The 21225-nt window shown below is 38.2% G+C and overlaps 1 protein-coding gene across 1 annotated transcript in view; it reads left to right on the top strand.

Annotated features, from left to right (window-relative positions):
* The first annotated feature begins 244 nt into the window (after positions 1-244).
* Positions 245-21225, top strand: part of MYCBP2 (MYC binding protein 2) — a 267325-nt gene continuing 246344 nt past the window's right edge. Inside the window, 1 exon segment of the mRNA XM_045839168.1 lies at positions 245-822. Within this exon segment, the coding sequence (XP_045695124.1) occupies positions 521-822 (302 nt within the window). The 5' untranslated portion in view covers positions 245-520.

Below are 21225 nucleotides of genomic sequence, written 5' to 3'. Positions count from 1 at the left end.
TACCTGAAGCCCAATGCCTGAAGCTGACAGCCTGCCTACTCTTCCTCAAGCTGCTTGTAAAACCCGGAGAAGTGGATATCTTTCAGAATCCGGACGGCTCCCCTGCCCCACACCCAAAGCCCTGAGGCTGAGGGAGTGGTGGTGAAGAGGGGGTGGGGAGGGAAGCAGACTGGGGTTACTGAGCATGTGCAAGGAGTGGCGCATGCCCAGTTCAGCCGGCAGCTTCCCACTGCGGGTAGTCCGGGTGGTGAGAGCGGCGGCGGCAGCGGCGGCGGCGGCACCGCCTCCTCCTCACACTCCCGAGGTGGCGGGGTTAGATGAGCGGCCCCAGTAGCGGCGAGGGCCGTGCAGTGGGGAGAAGGAAAAAGAGGAGGAGGAGGGGGTCGTTGCTGTCTTTGTAGTTTCCTGGTTGCTGGAGCGAGAGGCCACCGCCGGAGCCGTCGTCGTTGGAAAAGGGCTGTGTGTGTGCGCGCGCCTGTCTGCCTGCCTGGCCCGCGGGGACCCGGCAGCAGCGGCGAGGATGATGATGTGCGCAGCCAATGCCTCCCCCGCCGCCGCCTCCTCGGGGGCTGGCGGGGACGGATTCTTCTCCGCCACCACTGTCTCTTCCTTCCCAGCGCCGGGGGCGCTGTTCATGCCGGTTCCCGAGGGGTCCGTGGCTGCTGCGGGGCTGGGGCTGGGGTTGCCCGCCGCGGACTCCCGGGGTCACTACCAGCTGCTGCTGTCAGGCCGGGCCCTGGCCGACCGCTACCGGAGGATTTACACAGCTGCGCTCAGTGACAGGGACCCGGGGGGCAGCAGCGCGGGACACTCGGCCTCCAGGTGCGTGTCCGGGTGCCTGTCCTTGCGCCCCATGCGGCACGCGCGCCCGTGTGCTTGTGTGTGTCTACGTACTTACTTAGCTACATTTCTGCAAGCGCTTGATGCTGTATAGTAGAAGCAATTGAGATAGGGTGCGGTGGCAGCAGTTTCTGCCCTTAGTGTGTGTCTTTGTGGGTGGTTAGAGAGGGTGGGAGGGTAGCGTGTGATGTTTCAGAAAAGGTGATCGTGCGGGTCGCTTATGACACGTGTGTGTATTGTTGATAAAGGAGGAGGGATGGGTAAAGGGTAAGAGGGTACTGCATGAAGAGAATTTGCAAGAGTGGTGGGGGCAGTGGCGTTTCCAGGGTCTGTCGCAATAGTATTTGCAAATATTTCTCACCCCCATCCCCCATGACACTCCATCCTCCCTTTTCCAAATCCCCTGAAAAAATCTGCCTTTCACTTAGTGGTGGAATGGTGTAGGTTAAGGATAATGTTTTATATGTGTGCCTATTCATATATACTCGTGTATGTATATGTATTTATACACATATACTCATGTATTTATATATGACGGACTTATAGATAATCAGGAGGTTGAGTAAGGCAGGGGGTTTCCATTTAAGAGAATTAAGCAAAAGGGTTGCAGATGGAGACTTATGTGAAAGGGAAAGGTATCTGATTCAGATCTTTAGAGCTGTGCTTTGATAACGGGTCTTCTAGAAATGTGGTTGGAGCTGCTCTTGTGTTTTGATGTCCCCATCAGCCATTTCCCTTTATTTTGTGTTCTATTTCCACTGCTGCTTATAGGCTTTAGAGTAGAGGGGTTTTTTTTGGGGGGGGGGAAGGGGAATGCTGAAGAACATCAAAATAAGACAGCTGGTAGTGTTCAGCTGCCACCAACCAGAAAATTTGAGTAGCTCCTAGATCTCTTCCTAGGCTCACTGCACCTTCAGCTTCCTTGATGTAGGAGCTATTAAGCCACTTTCATTTTCTTTTTCTTAAAATATGTGTGTCTTTTTTTCCTTTTCTATTTTTTTCCATGCCCTTACATGCCACATACCTTGGAGGATGGTGACCGACTTGTTTCACCAGCTTGGTTTTGACAGTAGTATTTGGGAGTTGGCATCATTTTTCTCAAGCTTCTTGAAATACATGGGGAAATGGGGAAGTATCGTAGGATTTTGTTAAATGTTACATAGTTTACTGTATTTATTGAATGTGCAGTTTGTTAGGCAATAACAGATGTCATTTTCTCCCACTATGAAAGAACGGTAGGCTGTAAGTCAGGTATTTGGAGTTTCACCAGTATTTACTGTGGCTTTTGTCTGTTGCAGAGAGTTTTAAAGGTGGAGCGTTGTTCACACTTCTCATATCTGTAATTGAGTATAGTATTGGGCACATGAGTAATTTTATCATAAGGATATAAGTGTGTGTAACTACCTTTTGCTATCTAAGCTGAAGGCCACAGTGGCACAAGTCTGTTTCTTGCCAGTGTTTTTGAAACTAGCACACAAGCTCATTAGACAGTGTGCTCTGATAATTAGTATATAATTTTGAGCTGCGAGTCTTTAAATTATGGCACTGCAGGTACAATTTTACAAAGCCCTGTCAAAGAATTTGAATTTACTTTGTATGTTATTTCCTGACATATATTGGGTTGGCCAAAAAGTTTGTTTAGTTTTTTTGTAAAATAAAATAAAATTTTTCATTTTCACCAATAACTTTATTGATTTAGATATTTTGAGTATGTCCGCTACCTCCTGCTATTGGCTTCTAGTGGGTAGAGGCTCGGAGTGCTGCTGAACATCATCCAATGCATAAGCCAGCCCCACAGCAAAATAATTATTTGGCCAAAATGTCATGAGTACCAAGAAACCTCACAAACCACCTTTGACACATTTGATCAGCACAAGCACCTTCTTCATACACTTCACAAATCTGTTTTTGCATTTCAGTTGCATTTTTACCTTTTTTGAAATAAGCATAATACTCTGGAAATGTTGGGTATCTTCTTCCATCTTCAATATTAAAATGGCTGCACAAAAATTCACCAATTTTGATAAGCTTTTTAAAAATGGGTGCTAATATGACAGCTGTCACAATACAGTCTAACAAAATTTTTTGAATGAAATTTAAGACATGAAGACATAAAGAATGCAGTTAAAGACTACTGGAGTCATTGTATGGAAAAAACTAAATTAACTTTTTGGCCAACCGAATAATAATTTGTGACTGGTATAAATTGTACTTTAGCTTTTTACTACCATACTTGTGTAATAATACAATTTCTATATAGCTAGAACAAAATTCATGTAGATTAACCACATGTATAAAATTTATGAATGATTTTTACTCTTTGGCCCAATTTTGTACAAGCTGTCAGTTAAAATTAATAAAGAATTAGTTCAAATATTTCAAGAAGCACTCATGGAAACCAGCCTCAAGTTGTATAATATTACCTTCTACTGCTTGTTTAGAACATCGTTATTTATTATCATTCACATAATTTTTTCTAAGTCTTAGCCTGAAACTATTCTTTATCGAGACTTTGCTTAACAATTCAATCACTTTTTCTTATTAAATGTGATGGGGAAAATGGAGTTGGGATTTAGGCACTGAGTGAGTATTATTTGTATAGGAGTACTAGCAGAGTTAGAAGAGCAGATGAGAAGTTTCAGAGACAGAATGGAGCAGGAATAGAAGATGAAGCTCTAGTGAGCATAAGTTTAAAGTGTGAGAGAAAGGAGACAATATACAGGTAGCTTTAAAGAGATAAAAATATTAAGAAGAGAACCACGAAATATTAGCATCTAAGAAGGAGATATTAGTCCTAAGAAAGTGGATTGAAAGGGCACGGCAGTGTTAAATGCTGAAGAAAGTGAGAACACTTTCCAGGTTACTGATGACTTTTGCAGAAGTGGTCATAGTAGAGAGATGTGGTGAGGATTCAGTAGGATATGTTGAGGTAATGGGGAGATTACCGGGTTACCAGTGAGTGGAGACGGAGAAATTATAGAAGTGAGAGGGGCATCTCAGGGACTGTTTTAAGATGACAGGTGGAGCGGTTAGCCATTGAAAAAGTTAGGAGCTAGTTTTTCTTTAATAGACAAGGGGAGGAAATAAGTATTTGTAAATACAAAAGCGGAGTATATCGAGGATAAGAATTATATCCGGTTTATTCTGGTAATCCAAATATCTAGCACAATATTTGGCATCCATTCTATAAATATCAAGTGCCTACTATGAGCCAGGCATTGGTTTAGGTGCAGAAGATAAAGCAATGAGCAAGATAGACAAGGTCTCTACTCTCTTGGACCTTCCATTCTAGTGGGAAGAAATAAACAACTGGTAATAACATGTAGTGATAAGTAATTGTGAAGAAAATAAAATCAATTTTATGTGATGGACAATTTGTAGTGCAGGGAGGCTGTTTTAAGTGGTGGTCCGGACAGATCTCTTTGGGAATTAATATTTAAGTTGAACTGTAATGATGGGAAGGCAGATCTAGAAGAAGAGTGTTTTAGGAAGTTGTAATAAAGGCTCTGAGGTGAGAATAGGCTTGTGTTTAAGGAACAAAACAAGGTAAGTTAGTTATCAGTCAGTGTTGAGTGAAGTAATTACTGTGGATGATGGTTTAAGTGTACAGTAGAGAAGTTGAGGGATGCACTCCTACTGGTGTTAATGACTTTGATGGCATTCTGGTGAAGTGGGTAACAGCTTGGATTCTGAAGTTCCACCAGTTTTAAATCTGAGCTCTACCATGTTTCAGCTGTGTGACTTTGGTTATGTTATATAACTTCCGTGCCCCGGGTTTTGTTTTTTTTTTAATTAAAAAAAATTGAGATGTAATTGATATATAACATTATATTAGTTCCAGGTATATAACATAATAATTACATTTTTGTATATATATTGTGAAATAAATCACCACAATAAGTCTAATTAACATGCATACCTACTACATATAGTTACAATTTTTTTCTTGTGGTGAAAACTTTTTATGATCTATTCTCAGCACTTTCAAATACAGGGTGGGGCAAAAGAAGGTTTACAGTTATTCACATGGAAAATAATATAATAATTAATAATAACACAAGAATAAACTTTCTATAAACCTACTTTTGCCTCACCCTGTATACAGTGCTGTATTATTAACTGTAGTCACCATGCTGTACATTGCATCTCCATGACTGACTTATTTTATAACTGGAAGTTTGTACCTTTTGACCATCTTCACCCATTTTCCCAATCTCCCTGCCCCGGCCCACACCCCACCCTCCTGTGGCAACTGTTCTCCGTTATCTGTTCTCTGTTGTATATGAGTTTGGTGTTTGTTTTTTTTAGATTTCATATATAAGTGAGATCATACAGTATTTGTCGTTCTCTGTCTGACTTATTTCATGTAGCATCATGACCTTAAGATCTATTTATGGTGTTGCAGAAGACAAGATTTTCTTCTGCTTTATGGCTGAATAATATTTTGTTGTATATAAACACCGTTTTTTCTTTATCAATTCATCCGTTGATGGGCATTTAGGGTTGCTTCCATGCCTTGGCTATTCTAGTTATGCTGCAAAGAACATGAGGGGGAGGTGCAGGTGCCTTTTTGAGTTAGTGTAGAGCACAGGTGACAAACACAAGGCCTGCGGGGTGAATCCAGCCCTCCACCTTGTTTTATCCAGCCCGGCACCTTATTTCTATCCAGTGGCAGCACCGAGCTCCTTGCCCCTTGCCCGTATTTAAGGAGTAGTTACGTTTATACAGTCCTAAAATTACATTTGGCCCTTTGAAAGCAAGCATGAGGCTGATATGGCCCCTGTGAAAATGAGTTTGACACCCCTGGTGTAGATGTCTTTTTGAGTTAGTGTTTCAGTTTCCTTTTGGATAAATACCCAGAAGTAGAATTGCTGGATCATGTGGTAGTTCTATTTTTAAATTTTTGAGGAACCTCTATACTGTTTTCCATAGTGGCTGTACCAATTTATAGTCCCATCAATAGTGCGTAAGGGATCCTTTTTCTCCACATCCTCACCCAAGAGGCAAGTTATCTCTTGTCTATTTTGATAACAGCCATTCTAACAGATGTGAAGGGATAGTGATTTTGATTTGCATTTTCCTGATGATTAGTGATGTCGAAACACATTTCGTGTGCCTGTTGGCCATATGCATGTCTTCTTTAGAATTCTTTAATTGGGTGGTTTCTGTTGTTACTGAATTGTGTGTGTATAAGTATATATATTTTGGATATCCCCTTATCAGATATATGATTTGCAAATATTTTCTCCCATTCTGCAGGTTGTCTTTTTGTTTTGTTGATGGTTTTCTTTGCTACGCAAAAGCTTTTTAGTTTGTTGTCCCATTTGTTTACCTTTATTTTCTTGTATGTAGAATGGAGATGATAGTAATGAGGATTGGTTTTGTAGATTAAATGAATCCATATATGTAAAGTGCTTGGCACATTAAGTGCTATTCGATATTATTGATTTCTGCTCAGGGAGAGGGCATACGGAGTGTGGAGACTTAAAGAGAAGGTAAGGATCACGTCTTGCTCTTTTGTTTTTGGTCTCAATGAATGTGTTCAATGTGGAGATAACTATTTCATTTATTTCAGCAACTGAATAAATATATTTTGTATGAATGAACCAATCAAAATTAGAACATTCAGTTGGGGAAAGGGATGGGACAGGAGATGGATAAAGGCATGTTTCATTAGTTCTGTGTGTGAATGGCAGTAAAATGTTTCACTTGGGAAAAACCATAGCACAGTGGTGAAATCTGCTCTGAAGGCAGACTGCCTTAGTTCAAATTCTAGTTATACTTTTTTCTGTCTTAAATTGGGCAAAGTATTCCTTTGTCTGTTTCTTTACTTGTAACCTTATCAGTATTAAAAGGACCTTGTGCCTACACATGGTAAGTGCTTAGTAAATTAGCTGCTGCTGCTGTTTTTATTATGATGACGATGATTAAAACCACATATTTAAAATTCCAGTCAGCATGATATTATAAGTTTTTCCACTCGAGAGAAATGGAAAAACTAATAGTTGAGTTGATTCAAAGATGAAGTGTGGGCTCAAATTAAAACAAAACAAAACAACAGAGCCTAGTGGTCATCTCTGCCAGGGTCTTCTCATGCAGACCGCACTCCTTCATGGAGAAGCTTGGGCTGATCTGCCTGCTTCTATGCTAAACTGCCTGCCTGTACTGTGTGCCTGCCATCTGAGCCAGCCCTTACAAAGGTTTCCTGGAAACCTATTCTAGCCAACAGGATTGAGCCTTTCCCTATCCAATCAGAGTTGCCTAGCTTTGACCAATCAGAACAGTTCTATTCTGACTAATCAGGATAGTGCCTTTTGGACCAAACTGTGGGAATTTGGAGTCCTCATTTGCATGAGCATGGACCAATCAGGGGCCAGGGGTGGAGACTCTGTCCATATAAGCCAGCTCCTCTTAAGCCCAATTTTCCTTTCTGCTGAGGAGTAGAGGCTGTGTCTCGCTGTTTGAGCTGAAAAACTGAGGATGTCCCCCGAAACAGAGTGAAGCAGACCTTCTCATGGAGTGGGGTAGACCAGTGCAGTGCACAGCATTTCAGCAGGAGCAGAGCAGAGCTGTCTGAGAGGGGCTTGGCCCCAGGGCTTTTTTGCAGCTATGCTCTATCACAGTTGAGCTATTTTGCATTGAATACAGTTTTCTTCTTCACTGCACCCTCCTCTCCTGCCCCACCCCCGAAAAGTTAAAGTGTGATGGAAAGTCAAAGAAAGAAAAGAAAGTGAAGGTTTTCAGTGATACTGATTGACCATATGTTAAAGAAGGAAAGTGATGCCAGGAGGGAATTGATAGACTGGGAGATAAAGAGGAATTAGGGTTGAAGCAGTAGAACATTGTTAGTGGAAACAATAGAGGAGATTATGCTTAAAAGTGGGGGGTTATGTTTTTTTTTAAAGCTAAATTCAGTTCCTTCAACTGCTGTATCTCTGTTGTTACAAATGGTGTTTGAGCCCATGTTTCAGATGCATGGGATTTTGGTTGTAAAAGATTAAGTAGTCAATTAATTGAACAAAGGTTTAGGGATTACTACTTGGTGCTAACCATTGGCCCAACAAAGATGTGTAAGATAGTTTCTACACTTCCGTTTATTGTCTGGGTGGAGGTAAAGATACAAAGGCAGGTACTGATAAAAGTGTTAAATGAAATCACTAAGAAAGCATAATGTATTATGACAAAGGGAAAGGCTGGCTCAAAAGCATGAGCAAGAAGGAAGCACAGTTTGTGTGTAGGTAATGGTAAGAATTCCATTAGAGCTAGAATGTAGGTGCTAAAGGAAGAGGAAAGCATTCTGCAACAGGAGGCCGTGACCAAAAGGCAGGGAAACTTGAACAGCAAAGTAAGAATTAGGTTTTATTCAGTAGACACCAATGTTTTTGAGCAATAAAGAGATTATTATAGGAGTGGGTGTTTTAGGAAGTGATATGGGATTGAATCAGTGTGTGTGTGTGTATATGTATGTATGTGTATATATACATTTGTGGATAGGTAGTAATTTGTTTCGATTGGCTGTTATATCTATGGGATCTTATATCAACACATGTTAACACAAAAACTATTCTGTTGTCATATTGGTAAATTGAAATAGAAAATGAATTACTCTCTTAGCTGAAGATAACAGAAAATCTTCCCTTTGGGCTTAAAAGTACATAAAAGTGTTAATTTAAAAATACTTTTGTGCTTTAAGATATTTGTTTAAAAAATAAAAATAGTTTCACTATTTTATTCAAAAACAGAATAAGCATTCAGGTTTTTGGAGGAGGGGCACAGTTAATCAAGTTTAATTTATATAAGGCAAAATTCACCTCTTTCTTTCTTTCTTTCTTTCTTACTTACTTTCTTTCTTTCTTTCTTTCTTTCTATTCTATTCTATTCTATTCTATTGCAGTTGTCCCAGTTTTTTTTTTTACCTTTTTCCCCCCTCCACCCTCTTGCCCAAAGTCAGTCTGCTCTTTCTTGTCCATGTCCATCAGTCATTCGTACATATTCTTTGACTAATCCTTTCCGCTTCCCCCACTCACACCCTCCCTCCTCCCATCCCACAGCTAATCCATGTTTTCGTGTCTCTGGTTCTATTTTTCTTGTTTTTTATTTTATTCATTAGATTCCAGTTATAAGAGAGGTCATATGGTATTTGTCTTTCACTGACTGGCTTATTTTACATAGTAGTCTCCAGTACCATCCATGCTGTTGCAAAAAGTAGGACTTCTTTCTCTCTGCTGTGTAGTTTTCCATTGTGTAAATGTACTATAGTTTTTTAATCCAGTCATCTACTGATGGGCACTTGGGCTGTTTCCAACACTTGGCTATTGTACATAGCACTGCTATGAACATTGGGGTGCATAAGTTCTTTGAGTGGATGTTTCAGGATTCTTAGGATGTATTCCCAGCAGTGGAATTGCTGGGTCATAATTATGGCAGTTTCATTTTTAATTTTCTGAGGAAATTTCATACTATTTTCCACAGTATGCACCAGTCTGCATTCCCACCAACAGTGTACTAGGGTTCCCTTTTCTCCACGTCCTCACTAGTACTTGTTTCTTGATTTGTTAATAATGGCCATTCTGACCCCTGTGAGGTGATACCTCATGGTGGTTTTAATTTTCATCTCTCTGATGGCTAGAGATATTGAGCATTTTTTCATATTTCTATGGGCCATCTGTATGTCTTCTTTGGAGAAGTGACTACCTAGTTCTTTGCCTGTTTTTTAATTGAGTTGTTTGTCTTCTTGATGTTGCGCCTTATAAGTTCTTTATGTGTCTTGGAGATTAAACCCTTGTCCGATGTTTTCATTGGTAAATGTTCTCCCATATAGTTGGTTCCCTTTTCATTTTGATGATGGTTTCTTTAGCTGTGCAGAAACTTTTTAATTTGATATAGTGACAATTATTTATTTTTTCATTTATTTCCCTTGCCCTAGGAGATATATTGGCAAAAATATTGCTCTGTGAGCTGTCTGAAATTTCACTGCCTATGTTTTCCCCTAGGACTTTTGTAGTGCTCTGACTCATATTTAATCCATTTGCATATTATCATAATCCATATAACTCATATTCATCCATTTTGAATTTATTCTTATGTATTCTTGTGTGTGTAAGTTGGTGGTCTAGTTTCATTTTTTTCATGTATCAGTCCTATTCTCCCAACACCATTTATTGAAGAGACTGTTTTTACTCCATTGTAGGCTCATGCCCCCTTTGTCAAATATTAAGTGACCATGGAGACTTGGGTTTATTTCTGGGCTCTCTGTTCTGTTCCATTCATCTGTGTGTCTGTTCTTATGCCAGTGCCAGACTGTCTTGATTACAGTGGCCGTGTAATATAGTTTGATATTAGATGTTGTGATGCCTCCAACTTTATTCTTCTTTCTCAGGATTGCTGAGGCTATTCAGGGTCTTTTTTGGTTCCATATAAATTTTTGGAATATGGAACATACTTTATGATACTTTACTTGTTCTAGTTCTGTGAGATAATGCCATTGGTATTGTAATAGGAATTGCATTGAATCTATAGATTACTATGGTTAGTATGGATACTTTAATGATGTAAATTCTTCCAACCCATGAACATGGTATATGCTTCCATTTATTTGTATCTTCTTCAGTTTCTTTCTTCAGTATTGTGTAGTTTTCTGAGTATAGGTCTTTTACTTCCTTGGTTAAATTTATTCCTAGATACTTTATTTTTCTTGTTGCTATATAGTAAATGGGATTTTTTTCTTAGTTTCTATTTCTGATAATTCATTGTTGGTATACAAGAATGCCATTGATTTCTGAATATTGATTTTGTATTCTACTACTTTGCTGAATTCACTTATTAGGTCGATTACTTTTTTGGTAGAGACTATAGGGTTTTTTATCTACACTATCATGTCATCTGTGAATAATGACAGTTTTACTTCCTCCTTTCCAATTTGGATGCTTTTTATTTCTTTTTCTTGCCTAATTTCTATGGCTAGAACTTCCAGTACTGTGTTGAATACAAGTTATGAAAGTGGGCACCCTTGTCTTGTTCCCACTCTTAAGGGAAATGCTTTTAGTTTTTGCCCATTGAGTATGATGTTGGCAATAGGTTTCTCATATATGGCCTTTATGATGTTGAGGTATGCTCCCTTTGTTATCACTTTGCTGAGTGTTTTTATTATAAATGGGTGCTGGATTTCATCAAATGCTTTTTAAGCATCTATTGATATGATCATGTGATTTTTGTCTTTCACTTTGTTTATGTGGTGCCTTACATTTATTGATTTACAAATGTTATACCATCCTTGCATCCCTGGGATAAATCCCACTTGATTATGGTGTATGGTCTGTTTAATGTATTGCTGGATCTGGATTGCGAATATTTTGTTGAGGATTTTAGCAACTGTGTTCATCAGAGACATTAGCCTTTACTTTCTTTGTTACATCTCTACCTGGTTTTGGAATTAAGATAATACTGGTCTAGTAAAAAGAGTTTGGGAGTCTTCCTGTTTTTAAAATTTTTTGAAATAGGGTTTGAGTAGGATAGGTATTAGTTCTTTGAATATATAATTTGCCCTTTTAAAAGTTCCTATTTGTAGGGTCTTAAGAACCATCACTACACTCAACTACAGATTAAGTATACATCACTCCAAAAAGTTTATTAATTCTTTCCTCTTACCTCTAACCACTGCCTCCCACAGAGCAGTTTCTGTCACCAATATTTTACCTTTTCTAGAATGTCTTATAAATCTGGCTACTTAAGTGTAGGACCCCATATATTATTAATTTCTGTTTCTCCCCTCCCTGTTTTTTCTATAAATGGAAGTTAGGCTTTAAAGCTTCATTAGGTTTTAGTTAAACATTTTTTAGCAATCATATTTTGTATGTAGTCATGGGTACTGCATATTGCATCCCATCTAGGTGTTGGCTGAGGCCATCAGAGGTTTTCAGATGGTCTCACTGTTTAACACTGCTCAGTCTAATTACTTGGGTAAGATGGTACCCATTAGATCTCTTTTCCTTAAATGTGTGCCTTTTCTATTTACAGTAAGCAAGTAATCATGGGTAATAACTTTTGCACTCCATGTATATCTTTCACCTAATGGGTTTAGCATCCTTTGAAAATCCTTGTCTGAGTCAATAATTTTATTAGGGGTTTCAAAATGATGGTTTTTGTAATTCTATTATTTCTTCTGTGTTTATTGACTGGTTCTGTTCTGCAAAGAAATGTTTTCCCTCATCAGCTGGCAATGAACTGTAGCTTCTCTTAAGAAAGCAGGGTAAATGCTTAATTCTCTCCCCTTGTTAGCCAAATTGGTATAATAGTCCATATAATAGTCCAGTCATGAGATTGTAGGTGCTGTGGTTCACCACCCAGATATCTCTGTTGAGGTACAGGTGACCCTAGCACTTGTACATATTGGCAGCTAAAGCTGATTACCTCCATGTCGCTCTCCAGGCACTTCCCTTAGCCAGCAGAGCTGCTTCCCTCATAGTCGTGCTCCTTTTTCAGGATCAGCTAGTATCTAAAACCTGTTCTATGTGAAGATATAAATACCTGGCCCTTTTACGCTAAGACAGGATAATTTTGAAGATTCCAACTCCAGAGTTCCCCATGGGATTGGCTGAGGCCATCCTGTGATTGCATTGCAATTCAGCTCCTTTCTCTGTTTAGTCTTACTTCCTTCACTGTCCCACAGTTGTTGATTGGGAGGGCATTCTTCAATAAACTTAGGGTGTGCAAATCTCCATTTCAGTCTCTACCCTAGGGAACCTAACTGAAGACAACTGTGGTACCAGGAGTGGTCTGAGGAGTAGACTTTGACGTGGAATTTGGGGGCTAGATTATCTGCTGGCTGGCTGGCAGTGTGAACCCTCTATTGGTTATATGGATGGAGCACTGTTACTGATAACCCTTGGCATGCCCTGTAGCTGTGCAACTGTTAAAACTTTCACAGGTGGTGAACTGAAAAGGGATTCCTGTAGAAGGAAATGTGCCAGTGGGTACAATATCTTAGCCTTTTGAGAGGCTTTAGAAAATTGTTAATTATAAGGACAGTATGATGTCTGTTGGTGAGTGACATTGATAGATTGGAGACAGACAATGAAAGGCTGAAGGTTATTGGGGGCAAAATGAGAAAGTTAGGTTATTTCATTAGCATTGTGTAAAGAAACTCATCTTCTGCAGTAGGAAAAAAGAAAAAGCTAAGGATTAGGCCCTAGACTTAATTTTAAGTGTAGCAGAGCTTCTGGGTGGGTTGAAGTCTTAGCAAGTCTATGCTGCAGTAAGAAATGAATGGGGGCTCTGACTCTTAGAGTGGGACATCAGAATTGATGTACATAAAATCTTTGAAGCCCCAAATTCTCCCAAGCTCTCTGGGCTTGCAGAAGCAGCCTTCTTCTGATTGGAGGGTAGTTTCTTGAAGACTGTACTGCTCCTACTACATCCATCTACTCTTCTTGTCCCTACTGCTATCATCAAACCAATAATTAGAGGTAAGGTACAACAGAACCTATTAGGCAGTGCTAGCCTGCTAAGAGGAAAGGGACTACCGTGGATGTGCATGTGTGTGTACACACACACAGAACCTCAAACTGTGCACTGAGACACCCCAGAACACCATGGCAGACACACATGAATGCCATGGGATATTTCAGAATTTCAAAGGAAACGCAGCAATATCTGTTGCAAATAACTAGCTTGAAGTAGTTCACATTTTTGACCGTAGGTCATGCTACATTCCTTTTGAGGATGTCATATCTTTTCAAAAAATTTCTGGTAGTTGCTATAATACAAATCAAGCACTGCACAAAAATCAGTGTGGAACAGGGAAGGAGTGTGGCATGTTTAATCTGATACCAAGTTGGAGAAGTTGTGCAGTGCCCAGAAGCTGCACATGTCCTAATATTTTAAAGTAGTTGTACTTACCTAAGAATGAAATAAAACTATTTTTCTTTCAATTTATGTGTATTCTTTTTTCAAATGGCTAAGTTGTTAGAATGTTAATTCTTATTATTTGGATCTAATTACTGGTGTTGGCTGTGCAGGTTTATCAATACTGATGTAGTAGCTGAATTGCTGAATGTCCAGCCTGACAGTAGCCATGTTGTCCTACGTTCTGTAAAGGACCGTGGTTCATTTTGACTGAATTTGACACATATTCTGAGTATAAATTTGCCTTTCCAGCTTGCAGGAGCTCAGCCAGTGCCACTAATTGAGGGCTTACAGAATACTTGATCTACCAGCATAAGGTGTACATAATAGCATTTTGGTGTAAGGGACCTACTGTATATAGAGCAGAGGAGGATCCATGGGATCCATTTTCCTATCATGCATCACTTCACTTACAAGCTTTTAACAATAGAGCAACAGAACAGTCTTCTGATGGCACAACTGATGATGATACCTGGAAGTTAGATAGGATAGTATGCAGAGATGAGATCCCATCCTCCAGTGTTCCCAGTAGGAAATAGGAGTGGTTCCACTTAGCATCACTCTCAGTGATCCATTGGGGAGTTTATGCTTCCCTTTCCTATAGCTCTGAGCAGCACGGATTAAAAGGTTCTGGTTCTCAGAAGGGGATCATTTCCAATAGAAGGTACAAGAATCCTGTACAGTTTAAGGGACAGCTACAGCTAGGACTCGACATTTCATTTCCAAGGACGAGTCACCATTTTGACAAGGGTAATGTACCTAATTATCTGGAGGAGGTAGGGCTACTGCTCCACAGTGGAGCAGGGGGGTTTGGCACACGGGTGATTTATTAAGGTGTCTCTTCGTACTTTCTTATCCACTTTTGATGGTAGATGGATATGAGAAAGGCCTGGTGACTACTTCACGAAAACAGCCTCCTGGGCCAGCAGAAATGCTAGCAAAGATGGAGGGAATCTGGAATGGCTAGCAGAGAAGAGGTTGTGACTATAAGTTTTGGCCTTGAAACCATTGTATGTAGAGTTTTTATTTTGTCTTGCTTCACTTCCTCTGGAAAATTTCTCCGGGAAATGAGACTAATCAGAATTCTGGAGGAGCTTTATTTGAAACAAGGGAATGCTAGTGTAATAGGTAGTCTATAGTGAATGCTGTGGATTAATTTTAATAGTTGTTTTGTAGGTTTTCTGGGATGTCTATATAATCATATTCTCATTCTTTCTGATCTCCAGATACCCCTACATTCCCCCTTTATTTTAATTACAAGAACTTTCATAATAATGCTGAATAGAAGTAGTGAAAATTTCTTTCTTGTTCCTAATCTGAAGGAGAAACAATTACAAATTAGTCTTTCAGTATTAATTATGATGTTAGCTACAGGTGTTTTAATGGCCTTTACCAGTTTGAGGAAGTTCTTTACAATTCCTACCTTGCTGATAGTTTTTATTATAAACGTGTTTTGAATTTTGCAAATGCTTTTTCTGCATTTATTGAAATGATAATATATTAAGATGAAAAAAGAGGAAAATTAATTTCTGAATATTAAGTCAACCTTACATTCCTGGGATAAAACCTTCTTGTATGTGATACATTGTTGAATTTGATTTGCTAATATTTTGTTAGGAGTTTTTGGGTTTATGTTTATTAAGTATATTGGCCTATAATATTTTTGTTTGTTTTTGGTAATATCTTTGTTAGGTTGTAGTATTACAGTTATCCTTATCTTATGAAATGAGTTGGGTAGTAATCCTCTCTCCTGTATTTTAAAAAAGTTTGCATGAGATTGTTCTTATTTCTTCTTGATATTTGCTAGAATTCACCAGGGACACCATCTGGTCCTGGAGTTTCCGTTTAGGGAAGTTTTTGACAAATTCAGTTTCTTTAATAGATATAAGGATATTCATATTTTTTTGTTATTTCTCATGTCAATTTTGGTAACCTGTATTTTTTTGGTGGAGGGGAGAGATTTACTATTTTACCATTTCATCTAAATTGTTGAAATTTTTGGCACAAAGTCATTCATAACATTCTTTTCTTATCCTTTAATGTCTGCGGGATCTGTGGTGCTAATTTCTTTTTCATTCCTTTTGTTGGGGAATTTTCTCTTTTTTCCTTGATCAACCTAGTTAGAAATTTGTCAATTTTATATATAAGTTTGAAGAACCAACATTTTCTATTATTGATCTCCTGTCTTACTGACTTTTCTTTCATTACAGTTTACTTCTACTTTGAGTTACTTTTGTAGTTTTTTCTAGTTTCTTAACTTAGAATCTTAACTCATTGTCACTGATTGCATATTTTTCATTGCTTCTAACATAAGTATTTACAGCTATGAAATTTCATCTAAGCACTGCTGTAGTTGCATCCCACGAATTTTGATGCTCTCTGTACAGGGTGGGGCAAAAGTAGGTTTACAATTGAATATGTGAGACGCAGAGTTTATTCTTATACTGTTATTTATTAATTATTGTATTATTTTCTTTTTTGTAAAGATATTGGCATCTTATTTTTTAAAGATTTTATTTATGTATTTTTAGAGAGAGGGGAAGGGAGGGAGAAAGAGAGGGAGAGAGAAACATCGGTGAAAGAGATGTCTGCCAGTTGCCCCTCGCACACCCCCAACTGGGGACCTGGCCTACAACCCAGGCATGTGCCCTGACTGTGAATTGAACCAGTAACCTTTTGGTTTGCAAGGTACTTAATCCACTGAACCACACCAGCCAGGGCTGTATTGTTTTCCATATGTACAACTCTAAACCTACTTTTGAGCACCCTGTATTCTTTGCCGTTCTGTGTAAAATATATTTTTTAAAGATTTTATTTAATTATTTTTAGAGAGGGAAGGAAGGGAGAAGGAGAGTGAGAGAGAAACATCAATGTAAGGTTGTTGGGAGTCATGGCCTGCAACCCAGGCATGTGCCCTGACTGGGAATCCAACCTGTGATGCTTTGGTTCACAGCCTGTGCTCAATCCACTGAGCTACGCCAGCCAAGGCTGTGTAAAATATTTTTGAAGTTTATTTATAATTTCACCTCTGCTCCATGTATTTACTATAATTATTTTATTTAACCTTCAGATATTTGGGGTTCCCTTATTTTTATTATTGTTATTACTTTATAATGCACATTTTGTATGATTTTGATCTTTTTAAAATTTATTGAGCTATGCTTTATCTTCCAGATGTATACATGATCTGCCTTGGTTGATGGTGCCATGTGCACTTGAAAACATTGTGTATTCTGTCACTTCTGCATGTTGAATTGCATGTCAATAATTAAAGTTGGCTAATAACGTTATTTGGATCTTTTATGTCTGTACTAGTTTTTTATTTAGTTCTGCCAGTTGCGGAGAGAGGGGTAGTAAAAATATTCCACTGTAACTGTGCATTTATATTTGTCCCTTTAATTTTGTCAGTTTTGCTTTATGTATTTTGGGGCTTTGCTCATAGGTACAGGTATATTTAAAATTGTTAAAACTTCCTGGTGAATTTTTAAAAATTTCATTATGACACATATCTTTACAATAGTACTTGTTGTCATGAACTCATTTTACCTGATGTCCAAGTAGCCTTTCCAGTCTTCTTATGCTTACTGTTTGTGTGGTAAATTTTTCCATCATTTTACTTTTGACCTATAGGCATTTTTATATTTAAAGTTTCTATCCTTTGGGCAACATGTGTTAGGATTTTGCTGCTTTTTTAAAAAATCCACTTTGTCAATCTTTGCTTTTTATTTGGAAAGTTTTTTTGGAGAGTTTATTAATATTTAATGTAATTATTGATATTAGCTTTAGGGTTTACCATTTAATTGTCTTCTCTTTTCCTCTTTTCTTTTGTTCCTCTCTTCCTCTTTTTTTGCCTTTTGGATTGTATTTTAGTATCCTATTTTAATATATCTGTTGGCCTTTTCGGCTTTATCTTTTTTTTTTAATGCCTGAAAGATTTATGTTTACATAATTTATATTTACATATGAAGCCTTTTTGACTTTATCTTTTTGTTTTTTAATGTTGAGGATTTATATTTATTTATATTGAAAACCTTTCACAGTCTATTTAGATTTACTGTTGTACTGCATCAATGAAAATGGAGAAACCTTGTCATCATATGTAGATTCTTTACTTTCCTTCTGCTGCCCGTCCTCCCTTCATATTACAGGTTTCACAAGTGTTATGGCTGCATACTTGGAAAACCTCAGCGTACACTTACAGTTTTTCTTGTCAACAGTCATATATATTTTACAGACTTAAAGGAAAAAAGTAGTGTTTATGTTTACTTATACGTTTATTATTTCTGTTGTTCTTCCTTCATTTCTGAAGATGCTACAATTCCTTTCAGCCTAAAGTACTTACTTCAGCAATTCTTGCAGAAGCAAACTCGGTTTTTCTTCATCCGAGAATGTCTTTATTTGGCTTTTATTCCTAAAGTATATTTTAGGTGGATATAGGATTCTCAGTAGACACTTGTTTCCTATCAGTGTTTTAATGATGTTCCAATATCTTTTCACCATTATGATTTCTGATGAGGAACTTTTAGTAATTTGATATTTCCCTTTCTATAGTATTCCATCTTTCTCTGTCTGTTTTCAAGAATATTTTGGTTTTGGTTTTTAGCAGTTTGATTTGATCTGTCAAGTCATTTTGTTTTGAGTTTTATCCTCTCTGGATATGCTCAGCTTCTTGAATCTGGAGGTTTGTCTTTCACCAAACTGGGGATGCTTTCTGCATTATTTCTTCAAATGTTCTACTCTGGTGGTTTTTTTTCCTTTCAAGATTCCAATAACATGATAAAACTTTTGAGATTGTTCCACAAGTCTCTGACTATTCATTTTTCCATTTGTTTATATCTTTTCTCTTTGCTGTTCAGATTGGATAATTTTTATTGATCCATTTTTAGGTTTGCAGACCTCTTTCACTGTCATTTCCATTCTCTTATTGAGCCCATCCAACAAATTGTTTTATTACACATATTGTTCAGTTTCAAAATTTACATTTGGTTCATTTTTAAGATAATTTCTCTTTGTCTTCTGAGAACTTTTTTCATTCAATTCAAGTGTGTTTGCCTTTCCTGGGTGGAACATTCTTGTGGTAGTTGCTTTAAAGGTATTGTTGGATAATTACAGCATTTGGATCATGTCAGGGTTGGCACCTGTTGTTTCTTTCCTTGAAATTGATCACATTTTTCTTGAGTTTTGCATTGGGAGAATTTTGAATTGGATCTTGGACATTGTGAATGGTACATTTTATAAACTCTGGGGCATATCATAATTCTCTGGAGAATGTTGATTTTTATTGTTTCTTTTATCAACCCACTTAGATTCAGATGGTGAATTTGGTCTTGCCTTCTGTGGGTGGTGATTCAGATCTCAGTTCAATTCTCAGAGCCTTTGCTGTGTTTGTATGGGTCTGTCCCATACCTGTACAGCTCCACAGTAAGCCTAAGACTTGTGTTGATTTATATATAGAATTAGGGAATTCCTTTCTCCTTTCCAGGATTTCTCCCACCTTCTTCAGCTGGCAGGAGCCACCTCCCCCGAATCTGTGGCCAGAAAATAGAATTTCTTTTGGAGTTTTAATTTCTGGATTGTTGCTTCAATGCAGTGAATGCTTCCTGGACTTAAAGCAAACCTGTTAGAAAAAGGAAAAAAATAACCAGAATGGGAAACTCACTGTGTGTCAATTTTTCCAAGTTTGACCCCCCTTCTCAATCTGCTTTTTTTTTTCCCCTTTCCAGAGTTTTCAAGTAATCCCCCCTCCCTCCCTCCCTTCTTTCCTTCCTTCCTCTTTTCTTTTTTTATTTTTTGTTCAGTTTTCAGTTGTAAACAGTGGGAAAGATAGGCTGTATTTGGGTTGATGCCATCATACTGGAACCAGAGTTACTTCTGTGGATGCTTTTAAGATTTTCCTCTTTGTCTTTGATTTTTGGTAATTGTTCTGTATTGTGCTTAAATATTTTTTGTGTGTATATTCCATGCTTGGTTCTTTGAACTTCTTACATCTGTGTAATGTTAATTTTTGTTTAATTTGTCATATTTAGGCTTTTATTTCCTCAAATATTATTTCAAACCCAGTCTGGAAATCCAGTTATACACATATGAGACTGCTTGATATGGGTGAGGGGTAGCAAATGTATTTTGTAAAGGGCTGGATCCTAATACTTTAGGCTTCACGAGCTGTATGGTCTCTGTTGCAGTTATTCTACTCTGTTGTTACATCTTGAAAGCAACCATAGACAGTGTATAAACAGATGAGTATGGCTGTGTTCCAATATAACATTAGGTTCAGTATGTTCAAAGGCTCCTCAATGAATGTACTGTTACTTACAACCTGCCTCTTTCTCTGTAGGTCAGAAATCTGAGACATTTTCTTGAAGTTGGCTTAAGAGATCATGATAACCTAAAACGTACTCATTCCTACCTTTTGCAGGAGGTAGGGATAAGTAAGATTTCAGTGGGAAAATGAATTGAGGTTAGATGGAGAAGGGAAAAGAGAATTTAGAAATTAATGTTTAAAGGGAAAGAGGAAGGAGACAAAGAATTAATTTATCTTTTGGATAGGAGACACTGTAGTGGATGTTCGTAGTGTCCTAGCCATATGTCTTCAACATTTATCTCCAGGCTCTCTGCCTAGATCTGTGACTTTCTGCCTGAGAGCTTTCTTACTGGCCATAGAGACATGGTTGGCCTATGTGCAGGGCAAGCCAGAAATGCCAGAATGTTAATTAATGCCTTCAGAAAGGCTCTCAGCCAGTGATGGATAAATACCTCATTTTTCTCATCCTTTAGGTGGGATAACCGAGTCATGTTCTACACCGTCTACCAGAGTTCTCCAGTAGGGTGATGCTCTGGTTGCCCATCTCAGGGTAACCAGCTTAATAACCCATTCTTTCTTGGCTGCTTTCCCTAGATCACTTCTGATTCCCCCTCTCAGTGAATCTTGCAGAGTGAGTGCCTGGACCTGAATCCTTGAATCTAGTCTACTTCTGAGGGAGTCCAAACCAAGGAAGACACTTTACTTTAGCTTAGTAATAAGAAATAAAAATTTGTTAGCTCTTACTAAATGGAGTTGCTTCATGGCTTGAGTTTTCCTCCCCTACTTAGCCGTTGACCTTATAGTATAAATCTGCATGAGGCATGGTCTAAAGTCATAACTGAGCAGAGATTTTCTGTTCACTCTTAACAGGGATTCTCACAGAGAGATTTCTTAACAGAGATTTTGTCCTTGCTCTCTGCTCCCACCCTCTTCCCCCCTCTTTTTGTCTTTTATTTTCCGCTTTCTCTTCGGCTGTTCTGCCTACTGCAACTGTAGCTTTATTTATAGTTCTTACTCCCAACCCCATGTGAAGATTTCCAAGATAAAGAGACCGAAGCCACATAGAGGGAATCAGTTTTCATCTTTCCTTTAGATCAATTTACAGTATTAAAATCTCTTGTTATTAATTATAATTAGGTTAAGTAAATAAACATTTTCTACTTAGTAATCAGAGGACTATT

Source organism: Phyllostomus hastatus, unplaced genomic scaffold (genome assembly GCF_019186645.2).
Source record: "Phyllostomus hastatus isolate PE091 unplaced genomic scaffold, TTU_PhHast_1.1 phas_contig_29, whole genome shotgun sequence".
In the NCBI taxonomy this organism is placed as follows: Eukaryota; Metazoa; Chordata; class Mammalia; order Chiroptera; family Phyllostomidae; genus Phyllostomus; species Phyllostomus hastatus.
The sequence above is the reverse complement of the archived record's forward strand: the minus strand, read 5'-3'. Positions and strand labels throughout refer to the sequence as shown.